The sequence below is a fragment of the Macrobrachium nipponense genome, chromosome 30, assembly GCF_015104395.2.
Source record: "Macrobrachium nipponense isolate FS-2020 chromosome 30, ASM1510439v2, whole genome shotgun sequence".
NCBI classification, from domain to species: domain Eukaryota; kingdom Metazoa; phylum Arthropoda; class Malacostraca; order Decapoda; family Palaemonidae; genus Macrobrachium; species Macrobrachium nipponense.
The window spans coordinates 27,085,435-27,100,651 of NC_087218.1; the positions used below are offsets into that span (position 1 = coordinate 27,085,435).

The 15,217-nt window shown below is 35.8% G+C and overlaps 1 protein-coding gene across 1 annotated transcript in view; it reads left to right on the forward strand.

The window, feature by feature from the left end:
• LOC135202392 (dynein axonemal heavy chain 5-like) overlaps window positions 1-7,391 on the forward strand; it is an 81,464-nt gene extending 74,073 nt beyond the window's left edge. The window contains exons 59-69 of the mRNA XM_064231772.1: window positions 21-247; window positions 666-743; window positions 1,008-1,202; window positions 1,914-2,053; window positions 2,493-2,615; window positions 3,057-3,216; window positions 3,747-3,827; window positions 4,187-4,318; window positions 4,953-5,105; window positions 5,595-5,777; window positions 6,330-7,391. Of these exons, the coding sequence (XP_064087842.1) occupies window positions 21-247; window positions 666-743; window positions 1,008-1,202; window positions 1,914-2,053; window positions 2,493-2,615; window positions 3,057-3,216; window positions 3,747-3,827; window positions 4,187-4,318; window positions 4,953-5,105; window positions 5,595-5,777; window positions 6,330-6,536 (1,679 nt within the window). The 3' untranslated portion in view covers window positions 6,537-7,391. The remainder of the gene's footprint in view (window positions 1-20; window positions 248-665; window positions 744-1,007; window positions 1,203-1,913; window positions 2,054-2,492; window positions 2,616-3,056; window positions 3,217-3,746; window positions 3,828-4,186; window positions 4,319-4,952; window positions 5,106-5,594; window positions 5,778-6,329) is intronic.
• Window positions 7,392-15,217: the final 7,826 nt, after the last annotated feature.

The following is a 15,217-nucleotide window of genomic DNA, read 5'->3' on the forward strand; positions in this document are numbered from 1 at the left end:
AACCGTATATTACTTTTCAGAGATGAAATCCATCTCAATGGGTCAGGGCCAGGAATCGCACGCCAGACGACTTCTCTCGGAATCCATGACAGCAGGCCGGTGGCTCCTTCTCCAGAACTGCCACCTGAGTCTGGATTTCTGTCAGGAGATGCTGGACGCCGTCACCGATTTCGGGAACGTACACAAAGGCTTCAGACTCTGGATCACAACAGAGGTTCATCCACTTTTCCCCATCGGACTCTTGCAGGTTATTTAACTACGTATTTCTCTTTCTAATGTTTTGTCTTTCTTTGTTGTCTTAGCTCCAATTTCCATGCATATAACTGTGGTTGATGATGGTTTTCTGGCTGGCATATCTACAATATTTGAGTTTTATCATTTTAAAAGAATTTGGGATTGAAGAAGTAACTTTTTGATTAACCAATATTACTTTTTACTTGAATTTGAATTTTGACTAATTAGTTTTTGTTGTTACTTAAAATGTTCTTTGCCTGTTTCATATAGCAGAAGAATTCATTGTACTGACTTCATTTTTTTGTGTATGCCTTCGGTAATCCATCTCATCCTTCATCGTGTTAAAGACAACAAAATTTAACTATAATGTCTTCGCCACATCACTGTCAGCTTGTTACATGAATGATCATCTTCCATGCATTCATTCGCAGATTTCTGTCAAGTTCACTAATGAACCTCCACAAGGAATACGAGCGAGTTTGAAGAGAACTTACGCTGAAATCTCCCAGGTAAGGTCAAAGTCAAGGCCACTTTAACTCAAGGTCACAGCAATTAATATTTATGTAGGATACTTATAAAATGCACACTATAGTCTTTGGAAGTCTGAATTTCAAGTCAGTGGCCTCTGTGGGCTTGTTCCATATGAATAAGGTTCATCTTCTGAATATATAATAATAATAATAATAATAAGAATAATATAATAATAATAATAATAATAATAATAATAATAATAATAATATGTTATACCATTCATGTCGATGAATTCATTACAGGACTTACTGGACTACTCAAATGCTCACCAATGGCCCCGGCTCTTGTACGCCACAGCGTTCCTTCACACCGTGGTCCTGGAACGCAGAAAATACGGTTCTCTGGGCTGGAATATACCTTATGAGTTCAATCAGGCAGATTTCCAGGCGTCTGTCCAGTTCATTCAAAACCATCTTGATGACATGGACCCTAAAAAGGTGAGGTTCTACTTTCCAGTTTGGCATCAGTGTTCAGAATGTATTCTTTGAAGGAGACATTTCTCTCTCTCTCTCTCTCTCTCTCTCTCTCTCTCTCTCTCTCTCTCCGTCTCTCGTCCCTCTCATCTCGCTCGTCTCTCTCTCTCTCTCTCAAATATCTGGTTAATAATGAATCTCCAGGATTTGTCATGTCAAAATCTTTCTATTTTATGTAACACGATATGGAATTACAACTAAAATCAGTGCTTCATAAATAACTACACATTAATTATACCAAAATTACTTTGAGAGAAGTTATAAATGGATGAAATTCTCCAGAACGTCCTTTTTTTCCTTTATAAAATGTTTATTTTTATGGCAATAATTGACGAAATATTAATGTACAGTATATATAATTGTTGCACTTTGTAAATTGAAGTCACATCTTGTGTTGCAATCTTTTAATGAATAATTTCCACTTGATATATTGCAGTTCTCATATGCAGTCATCTTCAATCATTCATATTTTGCAACACTGAGTACCATATCAACCCTGATGAATTACTTTTGTCTTGTCATCAGTAGGGTGGAAAAGTTGGGTATAATATTACAGCCAATACCATTCACTATAGAGGGTTTCTCCTGTTCGCATAGCGCGTCTGGTTTGCCTCTTGTTCTGTACTTTTGTAAGTTTTTGCACAATGAAGTGTTTCTCTTTATGATCTTCCGTAGGGCGTTTCGTGGGTCACGGTTTGTTATATGCTGGGTGAGATCCAGTATGGTGGAAGGGTTACGGAGGATTTCGACAAGAGATTGCTCCTCACTTTCCTGCACGTTTGGTTCAATGAACGACTGCTCACGTCTGATTTCAGGTGAGGAGGTCAGGTGCCACTTGCAAAGAAAAGTTGCTAGTGATGTCAAAGATAGTAATTAACTGCTTTCCTTTATCACGTCATGAACCGTAGTCATATATCACAAGCACCAAATCGCATTTTGTGCAGATCATAATTTACCCTAAAGTTTTGCGTCGTTTCTTTTATCGTCATATCACGCCATGGTTATCATTTTACAAGGTTACTGCTCTAATTAGATCATATTAACTAATATCATTTATTGCCAGATTAATTATAACTTAGGAATGGATCTTTCATCACCAGATTATATCACAAACATCTGATGATATCTGTTCTTATGATTATAAAACAAATATGAGATAACACCCTTTTCATTGTATATCACAAAAATTTTATAATACATGCATCTGTAAATTACATGTCAAACCACTATCTGATCATGTCATGAAATCGACAGATTCTACCAGGGATATGGTCTCCCGATGTGTAAGAGTCAAGCTGATTATATAGAATTTGTTAATCTTCTCCCGCCTACTGACTCTCCAGAAGTATTTGGCCTACATCCTAATGCTGACATCACGTGAGTCTAACCTAGATGTTGGGGTGCCAGTTTTAGTAGCCATAAATCAATCAGTCAGTCGCCTGAGTCTCGTGTATTGTGTTTTTATTATATCACCGATAAAGGAGATTCAAAAGCACTGGTGAAGGGAATTCCTTGAAGCTCCCTTATAGTACTTGGATTTGATTGCTTCAAGTTTCCCTCCCTATACTTTGATTGGATTGAAGTCGATCATGATATAATTAAAGAACGTGTTAGGTTCTCATTTTCTGTGGTCAGCATGCTTTTGTACTATATATCCATTTTAGGTAGCAGTTACCAAACTAACAGCTAACGAATTTTTAAATACATTATTATTTTTTTTAGAAATTAATGAATTCCCTCTCAGGTACAAAATTAACACAGCTAAGGAATTTCTAAATACATTTGCATTTTTTCAGCAGTCGCTTAATTCCCTCTCAGGTACCAAATTAACACAGCCAAGGGGATCCTTGACACAATCCTGAGCATGCAGCCCAAGGAGGGAGGAGGCCAGAGGGGAGGGGAGACTCGAGAGGCAGTTGTTTCTCGCTTGGCCAGTGACATGTTGATGAAATTACCTCATGAGTACAACCAACACGAGGTAGGAATGCAGAGAGTAGTCGTGAGAGTTCGTGGACATTGGGGTGACTCTGGGGAAGGAGCAGGAGGAGGAGGAATTGGAGGAAGGACAAGAGTTTGAGGAAAAGGAAGTGGAGTAGGAGAAGTAGGGGGAGGAGGAGCAGGAGCAGGAGGAGATGTAGATGTTAGAAAAAGGACTAGGAAGTGTTTTTGTTATTGGTTATTCACTCCATTCTACCTTTCTCTCGGTGTCACGAACGAGCCCCTGTCACGTTCCCCTAATTCACAGTCTTATCTACTATGATTCATTTCAGTTATGGTTAAAATGTGAAACTGATTATATCCTCAACTCCAAAAAAATTGCATTATCGATTAAAGGACATTTTGTATTGTTGGTTCATTAAAATTGGCAATTGCAATATAAGCCATACTTTACTACAAGGTGCTGCTTTGTATAAGAATGATATGCTGATTTTAAAATAACGAATACCATATAAACATTTAAAAACATTTCATCATGCTCCTTGCCTTCAATTCTCATCGCTACTGCAGATTCGTGAGTCACTGACCAGAATGGGGGCTATTCTTCCGATGAATATCTTTCTCAGACAAGAACTTGATCGTATGCTGAAGGTAATTATTGTTTTGACAAATCGTTTGTGATTAATATTGATCGTTTTGGAGTAAGCATAAGTTGTCATTAATTTGGTAGGCAAGTGCCACCGAATGGAATACCCATATGTGAATAGTGTGAGAAAATAACAAAATATGAAGATAAGTATTGTAAAATTCACTCATCTCTGCATCCTAAGTTTGTCATTATCCCAGCGTAACATTTTGTTCGACTGGTGCCAGTTCTCTTGAGAAAAGATGGGGTGAAATCACTAAAATAAGTACCAAAAGAGCACCCAGTTCATTTAAAAGGTGCTAATAGAAATCCACATATATGTAAATTTAATTTAATATACAATATATTGTTTCTTTTACGGCAGGTGTTGAAGACTGTTCGACACACGCTCCAAGATATGAACCTTGCCATCGAAGGCACTATTATCATGAGCCCATCTCTTAAGGACACCTTGGATGCTATGTACGATGCCCGGGTACCAGAAAGGTGGAGAAAGGTATAGCTGTTATTGCTCCTGTTCTTTGGGCCAACCCTAATGCTATTTCCTTACCCTCTTCCTGGTATGCCGTTTTGTTATTAAGGCTGTGTAGATTGACTTTTTGTAAACATAATACTAAATGTAGAGCTACTGATAATGAGAAAAGTACAACCCGAGTTTTCATATCATATGAATCTCTTTCCGTGAATGGTTCATTTCGTAGTTTAGTAGATTGTTATTTGTAAATGGTAAGATTGCAGAATTTCATGGTTATCTAAATTCCTCCTCAGATTTCTCCCTCAAATTGGATGACATGATTGAATTAACAACTCTCCTAATGAATTGTAAAATACGTTGTATAATCTCCTCATATCTCCTCTGTCTTATTCAGATTCAGATGAACACTTGTTCCCATGGGCTGCGTCAAGTTGTAGCTACTCGGTTTTTTATGTGAAATAACTTATGATTTTTTCCGTCATGTCTCTGGTCATCTTGAAGATAACCCGGAACTTACGCTATTGTGGTTTATAATTCATATTCTTTGAGATAACCTAAGACTCACCCTCCAATAGTTTATGTGTTCATGTCTCATGCAAGATAACCTATGGTTCATTTTATAAGCTTTCCTGGTTCACATGTTTTTCATTTCAAGATCTCATGGGAATCATCAACTCTGGGCTTCTGGTTCACCGAGCTGCTGGAAAGAGACTGTCAGTTCCGGAAGTGGTACCAGCATGGAAGACCAAAGAGCTTCTGGGTTACGGGCTTCTTCAACCCTCAAGGTTTCCTTACAGCGATGAGACAGGTAGCGTTCATCAGAAAAAGGAAGTTCGATGTTGGAATTCTTTCAGTAACCAACTTATATATATATATATATATATATATATATATATATATATATATCTATATATATATATATATATATATTATATATATATATATATATAGATAATATATACTATGTATATGTGTGTGTGTGTGTGGTGTGTGTACTGTACATCATTGTATTGAATTATATGCTATTGGTTAGACATCCATTTGCTTTATTGTCGCCTAGGTTGGTTGAACAACTTCAACACCTTATTACAGTTAAAGGCCACCCTAGGGCCAGGACCCGTTCTGACAAAAGACTATTTTAATCAAAACCAACCACCGCCCAATTTAATAAAGTTGCGTATACAAAATTAAATAAATTACTGTTTACACAGTAATACACATTTAACAGCGTCCCAACCAAAGTAACTGTAATCAATCACCAAAGCAAATCTATTATGCTAAATTACATTCCAAACAGGAAGTGACACGTCAACATAAGGGGTGGTCCCTGGACTGCGTAATTCTGCAGAATCTCGTGACTCGCTTTAATCGAGAGGACATTCACGACCCACCACCAGAGGGCGTCTACATTTATGGGCTGTTCTTAGAGGGAGCCTCGTGGGACCGGAAGCAAGGGAAACTTGTGGAATCAAGAGCGAAGGTTAGAAAGATTCTATTGCATGGTTAATTAAGTTGTTGTCTCAATGACTGCAAATAAGATTTAAGTGAATTTGTCACTTTTTGCTTGAGAGTTGTTGCCTAAAATTAGCCTGTACTACGTAGTTTTTCTTAAATTTTGTGTCCTAGTATTTATCAGTAAAGTTTATGAATGAAATTTAATTTTTTGTATTATGGTTCAGTTTGACAGTAATGTTCGTGGGTGGCATTTTATTTTCTCCTCTTGGTTTTACAATTTTCTTTCATGGAAGACTTGTTTTATCTCTTGATAAGTAGGAAGAATACCTGGATAGAATTTTGTCCAAAGTTGTTTTGTAGTCCTGAAGTGATGGAAGAGGACTGCTGCCATTTTGTTGCCCGGCATTTGTGGGAGATTATTTTGGTATACGGGTGTGTTAATGTATTTGTTTTTGCGTGTGATTCTTATTGTTTTACAAATTCATGAGTCATAAAAAATCACCGTTACATAAATTTCACTAACGAAGCTTAAACAAGCTAGTGAAAATGTCAATATGAAGCCTAATTATTTTTACAGGTTCTTTATGAGCCGATGCCAGTGATATACTTATACGCAGTGAACACGACAAGTGGGAAGGATCCGAATCTGTATGAATGTCCTATATACAGGAAGCCACAGAGGACAGACGCTACATACATCGGTTCCATAGACTTGGAGACCCTGGATTACTTGCCCTCTCACTGGACCCTGAGGGGCGTTGCCTTGCTTTGCGACACTAAGTAGAGGATTCAGTTGAACTCTTCCAGTGGGACATGGAAACCTGTCTCTTGAGCTTTCTCATAGTGTATAAAAATGCCATTTTGAACAGAGAGTTATGTTCTTAGATGTAAGTTAATGCTTTTCTATTTTGTGGATGCGTAGCCATTCTTTAATAAACTAGATATGATGTGGAGTTTTATTTACAACAGTAACTGTATGTTATTAACTATTGTTTACAAAAAGTAAATGTTGTTATTATGATTTGCAGAAAATATGGACGATCCTTTTTGGAGAGACCTTCAGGAGATCCGATCTCTTATAGTGGACAAAGGAAGTGGTTTTGTCGTGATGACAAATTATTAAAATATTCTGCAGCCTTGTAGAATAACCGGTATAAATGCAACTTGGCTTCCTCAACAAGACTGAATGGCTATTCAAGTCCAAACTCCCGATCTTCACTCTGAGGCCTTTGGTCAATGCGGAATGATGGTTGCTATTGGCTATCAAGTTTCCCTTTAAGTGGAGCTACCTCCCTAACTTCTAGATAAACCAGTATTGCCGAAGAATGGGGCCACTGTTGCTTATAATGGATGGACCTGAAACCCTTTTCTTCCTGTCTAATGCTTCCCACCACTTAGCTATTCCATTCAAATGGTTTCATCTTAGCCTATGACTAAATTGTTCTCGACAAGGTCTTACAGCTGGACCCAATTGATGGAGGGTTATGTGTCCAATTTGCCCAAGGAAATCTCATCTGCCCTTTAGGTAAAGTTTTTCAACTGGATACAGGTTATCTTCGTGTCTAGGAGAAAATGTGGCCTGATATCGATGAAGTTGCTGAAGAACCTCCCATTTTAAAGAGCCTTTCTAGAAGTAATATATCTTACCGATACCCCAAACGAGTATAATCCTCGGTGAGCCAAGACCATTTTTTCTTTCCGGGAGCTAACCTGGGTGGAAAAAAAAGTTTTCTATTTAACACGGTTAAAGATGAACATAAGGGATATGGTGAGATAAAAAAAGATTCAAGAGATTATGGTTATATTGTACTTGCTAAGACAACCCAAACCTTGAGGAAGTACAAAGCCAGGAAGAAAGAAAGACAGGATTTATCAATCACTGACCCGAATCGTATTGCTCATTCAAGTTATCACACGAAAGTCGGTAAGACACTCGACTTGTACGTACAGTCTGCTCAAGAAATCGAAACCTATTCTGTCACTATGCCAGCTTAAATCAGCACTATTCTCTAAAAAAGATGTCATTTAAACTTATATATGAAGTCTTGACAGGAACAAAACCGAACGTAGGATATGGGACATTTTGTTTTGTGAAACCTATTAATTGTGCATTCTTTAAAGAGTACGGTTGATAGTGCTAAGAATCTTCATAAAAATTGCCAAGGACAGATGGAAATCTTACCTTGCAGTGCGTTTTGAAAAATGAGAATCAGCGATAGGGAAGGTATTCACTTAAATTGCTACTAAAAATGGGTGTGATTTCATTTTGCTTGTAATTCTAAAGGGAAAAGGTATAGCAGTAGCCATGAAATCGAAAATATAGTGCAACATTATTGCATCACTAACTCGGTGTGAACATTTTGTTTGGACTTTTGTTAAATAGCTAGTTCCCCGGACTCTGCGAAGAATATATCGGTAAGAAGTGTTACACCTCTTGCGAAGAATATATCTGTAAGAAGTTTTACACCTCTGTTTGACATATCGAAAGGGTTTTGGAGAGGATGTCAACATTTTGAACTTTTACGGAAATCGAAGAACCTAATTTTAAACGAAATGGCATATAGGTGAGGGAGGAATTGGGACACAATGAAGCTTGAGAACCATCAGAGTGAGTTAGAGAGGAGGAGAAAAGGAAGTTTTTGAAAAATATATAAGGGAGAGATACTTTCATAATGACCTTGTTCTTTTTTCAAGTTGGTATACTTATGCCAATATCCTTTATTGAAAAAGAAACCCACAAAATCACTTTGTAACTTGTTTACTTTAAATATTTACATTTAATTTTATTCCACACTCGAGTACTTTCAGGCCCTATCTGTGGCCCATTTTCAAGAGGTGTTTGAGATGTTAGCCTGGGTCAAGGCCCAGCAGTCTTCTGGAACTTCTTCTCGTTGAGCTGTCATTTATGTGATGGCTGTTCTGGTTTCCTTGAGAGTTGCCAATCCCCTCTTGTCGCTCTGATATCCTGAGCTGATGGTCAATGGGATTAACCCTTGTGGTAAGGGAGTGGTCACCAAAAGTCTGTTAGGCAAGAAATCTACTCTCCAGGTCAGCAGGGTCAATCTTAGCTTCTTTTAATATCAAAGCTCGGCTTATGGGATCTTCTGAGGTAAAACCTTTGTTTCCTTCTATTACTTTAATCTCTCTGATGAGTGCACCTTCTACTACCCTCCTGTGACTAATTTTGTTGCTTTTATATATAAGCTTACTGTTTTTGAAATCCATCCTATGGTCATTTTCCCAACAATGCTTAGTTATAGTACTCCCCTGAGAGTTAAGCTGTACTGCTCTTCTATGTTCTTGGATTCTAGTCCTTGTTCCCCTACCTGATTCCTCCACATATCTGTCTCCACAATTGTTGCAATTGATTATGTATACTCCCGCTACATCATCTGTATTACTGTCTTCTTCCAATTTATTTTTACATACTTTGTTTTTTATGGTATTATCAAAGGTATATACAAATTTATATTTACTTTCTTTCATTTTTGAAGTGATTTGTTTCATTTTAGGCATAAAAGGGAGGGCAACTATTTTCTTGTTTGATGGCTACTGCTATACTTTTTCCCTTTAGAATTACAAGAAGGATGCATCAAGGATCAGTTGCAAGAGCTTAGGGAGAAGAAAGAAGCTGCATTTGCTGGTGTAAGGAGTACACAAAACACACTTCAAGAGACCATAAGGGGTGAGTGGTGCAAAATAGTTGTTGGGCAGGTCAACTGTAGAGTAAACTTTGATACAAATCGTAACATGGTCAACATTAAAAATAAGTTTGAGAATGTATTTAGTAACTCGGTTTGGATAAAATTTAGCAATATGGATAATATAAAGAATACCCCAAGTAGATTATTGACTAGGGATGAAACAGCAGCCCTAGGGCTAGGATTAAATTTCTGTGCAGGGACTACAAACAATATCAACATAGAATTCAACAGCAAGATTAACTACCTTAATGGTGAACATGACAATGATTTAGCTCCTTTTCTCAGAGGAGTGATGATAGGGAGTATTGAAAGCAAACTTGGAGATATTTTGCCAAGGAGATTTAGTATCGCTCTGAAGGGATTAAAAAGCTACAAAGATATTAGAATTATGAAAGCTGACAAAGGGGGTAGTATTGTCATCATGAATAGTTCAGAATATAGGGTTAAAATGTACAGGCTACTAGATGATGAAACTACCTATGCTAAAATAGAGAATCCTCCAACAATCCAAAAGCTTCAGAATACTTTTAATCAGAATGTGAAGAAAATAATCAGTAGACTAGGTAATGGGAAGGACATGCTATGCAATAAATTATTCTCAAGTAAATTACCTGAACTAGAATATATATATGGCAGCCCCAAAATACACAAGGAGGGCTGCCAACTACGCCCTATTGTTTCTAGTAGGAAATCTCCTAACAAAAACTCAGCTGTGTGGTTAGCTGGAGAAAACTAGGAATATACTTACGTATATTTTCAGAATCCCATATTATACATTCAGTATATTTCATAGACAAAGTTAAGAAAAAGAAACTAAAGGGACACATGGTTAATTTTGATATAGTAGCATTATTCACCAATGTCCCCTTAGATAAAGTATTAGAATTCCTTCAGACTAAACATAATAAGGGTATTTTCAATCCAAACATCGAAATAGGCGTCTTCCTTGAGTAGATTAAATTGTGTGTCAGTGATACTTATTTCACGTTTGAGGGACAAGTTTACAAACAGAAATATGGAGTAGCTATGGGGTCCTCATTATCACCTATACTCGCTAACATCTATATGGAATATTTCGAAACTAATCTAGTTCCTAATGTTAATGTCCCTAACTTAAAACTGCAAGGATGGTGGAGATATGTGGATGATATTTTTGCTATTCTACAAGGTGATGAAAATGAAATAAAAACTTTTCTAGACGAACTTAGTAAGTTTGATAACAATGTCCAGTTCATTTTAGAGAAAAGTAACAATAATAAACTGCCCTTTTTAGACATACTCATAGAAAGAAAAGAAACAGGATATGAATTCAGCACATATAGAAAGCCCACACATACAAACTCATATATTCATTTCTTCTTTTTTCACAGTCATGACATAAAAATAGGGGTTCTAACAGGCTTATTTCTTAGGGCAATGAGAACGTGTGACCCTTGCAAGATAGAGCAAGAAATAAATTTCATCGATAAAAGCTTCGATGCATTAGCATACCCGGAATGGTTCAGAAAAAGGGCATTCAACAAAGCTAGAAAAATTTTTACAGAGCAAATGTAGAGAGTACATGGAATAAAGAAACAAGAAAATAGTTGCCCTCCCTTTTATGCCTAAAATGAAACAAATCCTTTCAAAAATGAAAGAAAGTAAATATAATTTTGTATATACCTTTGATAATACCGTAAAAAACAAAGCATGTAAAAATAAATTTGAAGGAGAAGACAGTAATACAGATGATGTAGCGGGGGTATACATAATCAATTGCAACAATTGTGGAGACATATGTGGAGGAATCAGGTAGGGGAATAAGGACTAGAATCCAAGAGCATAGAAGGGCAGTACAGCTTAACTCTCAGGGGAGTGCTATAGCTAAGCATTGTTGGGAAAATGACCATAGGATGGATTTCAAAAACAGTAGGCTTATATACAAAAGCAACAAAATTAGTCACAGGAGGGTAGTAGAAGGTGCAATCAGAGAGATTAAAGTAATAGAAGGAAACAAAGGTTTTACCTCAGAAGATCCCATAAGCCGAGCTTTGATATTAAAAGAAGCTAAGATTGACACTGCTGACCTGGAAATAATGTTTCCAGCCCAACAGCAGACTTTTGGTGACCACTCCCTTACCACAAGGGGTAATCCCATTGACCATCAGCTCAGGATATCAGAGCGACAAGAGGGGATTGGCAACTCTCAAGGAAACCAGAACAGCCATCATATAAATGACAGCTCAACGAGAAGAAGTTTCAGAAGACTGCTGGGCCTTGACCCAGGCTAACATCCCAAACACCTCTTGAAAATGGGCCACAGATAGGACCTGAAAGTACTCGAGTGTGGAATAAAATTAAATGTAAATATTTAAAGTAAACAAGTTACAAAGTGATTTTGTGGGTTTCTTTTTCAATCTTCAGAAGAAAACTGAAAGAAGTTTTTGTTTGGAATATCCTTTATCCTTGCTTAGCATACGCGTGTGGTGTTTTCGTGAGTCCATTTCAGAATATACTTCACCATGAAATTATTTGCATCAGCATTACTGTCTTATTTAATTACATAAAGACTATTCATTAATAAAACTATGTATGCCAGTACGTAATCTATGATATATATATATATATATATATATATATATATATATATATATATATATATATATATATATATGTATGTATTATATATATATATATATATACATATATATATGTGTGTGTGTGTGTGTGTGTGTGTGTGTGTGTTTCCACCCTCTCCTAACAGTTGATTCATAGTGCGACTGCAAGGTTTTCCTCCTGTTACGCCTTTCAAACCTTTTACTGTCAATATCCGTTTAGCACTGAATGACCTTATAGGTCCCAGTGCATAGCCTTTGGCCTAAATTCTATATTCAGTTATATATATATATTATATATATATATATATATATATATATATATAAATATAATTTTCTATGCATATATGTATATACTATATAGTATATATATATATATATAATATATATATATATATTATCAAATATATAAAATAAATATTCTCATTTTCTTGATGATTAAATTAGAATGGATCTCTTATTATTCAAATAACACAAACACACACACACACATAATATATATACGTATATATGTAATTACATAGGACCGGTAAAAATGCTCTGTTACAACAGAATTCCATCTAATAAAAGGAGCCCATGAAAATGCCAAAATATAGAAAGTAGTTATTATATTTCAATGACTGCTGTCTCTCTCCCCAGGTAGGTAATAAATGAGAAAATTTACAGAAAAGGCAGTATTTATACGAAGAGGTCCATCCACAGATAAGCCGTTTAACTAGGTCACCCTGGTTGATGATTTCTTTCTAATCTTTTTAATTGTTGGTTGAAGGAAGATTTTATCTGTGATATCTAAACTCCGTGCTGCGATGCTCATTACCTGTCTTTGTTTAATCAAGACAGACTCTACCATCTGGCTTTTGTATGGACATTTACTGCTATAAATTAAACGTCATAAATTCGAATTTATTCTGTGGTTATGTTTATTTATATCAATAAAAATAGCTGAGCTTTGTTGTCCATACCTAACTAACCATTTATGTTGTAATAATCTCTGGGGAAGTGATTTTCCTGTAAACCCGATATAAGCTTGGTCACAGTTCAGGCATGGAATTTCATATCCTCCTATGTCTTTGGGGATTGGCTTTTGTTGGACGTTAATCATGGATTTGGCTAGGTAAATGTAAAAGGGTTAGATTTTCTGAGAGACTGTCACTGTCTTAATCCTGTCCATATGTGGGATTTTTATTTCATTGTGTTGTCTCTCTGGTCCTGTCTTGAGGGGTTCGGTAAAAAATTGGTACCCTGACAAGACCAGAGAGACACCTAACAGCAAAATGAAAATCCTGCACCTGGACAGGATTTAAACAGTGACACAGACTTTTGGAAAATCTAATCCTTTTGCCTTTATCTACCCAAATACCCTAGACAAATCCCTGGTTAACATCCAACAAAACCCAAACCCCAAAGACACAGGAGCATACAAAATCCCATGCCTGGGCTGTGACCAGTTTTATATAGGTTTTACAGAAAAATCACTTCACCAGAGAATAATACAACATATATGGTCAATTAGGTATAGACAACAGAGCTCAGCTATTTTTAACCATATAAATAACCATAACCATAGAATAAACTGAAATGTGTCACATATAATTTATAGCAGCAAATATCAGTACAAAAGCCAGATGGTAGGTTCCTCTTTGATTAAACAAAGACAGGTAATGAACATCGCAAAGGGTGCCTGGGATTCAGATATTACTATACATAAAATCTTCCTTCAGCCAACGATTAAGAAGATTACAAAGAAATTATCAACAGAGGGAACTAGTTAAGAGGCTTACCTGCTGAAGGGTCTCTTGGTATAAATATTACTTTTTCTGTAACTTTTTCATTCATTAGCTACCTACCTGATGAGAGACAGCAGTCTCTGAAAAATAGTACTTGCTCTCAATATTTTGGCATTTTTATGGGGTTTTATATTAATATATATTATATATATATATATATATATATATATATATATATATATATATATTATATATATATATAAATATATTATATATTAGTATATATATATATATATATATATATATATATATATATATATATATATATATATATCTATATATATATATATATATATATATATTATATATATATATATATATATATATATCTATAATATATATATATATATATAAAACCCCATAAAAATGCCAAAATATTGACAGTAAGTACTATTTTTCAGAGACTGCTGTCTCTCATCAGGTAGGTAGCTAATGAATGAAAAAGTTACAGAAAAAGTAATATTTATACCAAGAGACCCTTCAGCAGGTAAGCCTCTTAACTAGTTCCCCCTGTTGATAATTTCTTTGTAATCTTCTTAATCGTTGGCTGAAGGAAGATTTTATGTATAGTAATATCTGAATCCCAGGCACCCTTTGCAATGTTCATTACCTGTCTTTGTTTAATCAAAGAGGAACCTACCATCTGGCTTTTGTACTGACATTTGCTGCTACAAATTATATGTGACACATTTCAGTTTATTCTATGGTTATGGTTATTTATATGGTTAAAAATAGCTGAGCTCTGTTGTCTATACCTAACTGACCATATATGTTGTATTATTATGTGTGTGTGTGTGTGTGTGTGTGTGTGTATAATAAAGCCAAGCAAATTAATCATAAGGCACTGGTTAATCTAAACTAAGCAAGTGGCAACTTTTACCTTTCAGTTGTTGGCTGTCTCCCTCTGCAAACGATATCAAACTAGGCTAATGAATTCACGTAAATACAAAAATATGCTATATATTTCCCAAACTGGATGAACATAATATGGAACAAAGTTGAGTAAAAGATGTCATATTAAGAACTAAGTCTGACCCGCAAAAAAACTGTAAATTTTCATTCTATTCTCCTGAATTAGACTAAGTAATCACCCCCAAACTCCCAGATTGTCAATCACCACATTTTTCAATAGTCAGGTCTTTAGAGAATCCCGTTCTCTAGAATAATCACATGGGACTCATCTGAAACAAAGAGACATATCCATTATATTCCCCAACACACAATTAAATATAAATAAATGTATACACATCACACTTCTCTTTTCAAAGGCAACTGTTCCTAAGTCTTTTAAATGTGCCCTACCTTCGAAGATGGGTTTTCTTGACACCGTGTTCTCCGAACCTTCCTTTTCCTTGTTTCAAGAGAGTGTGTCTTTCTCCC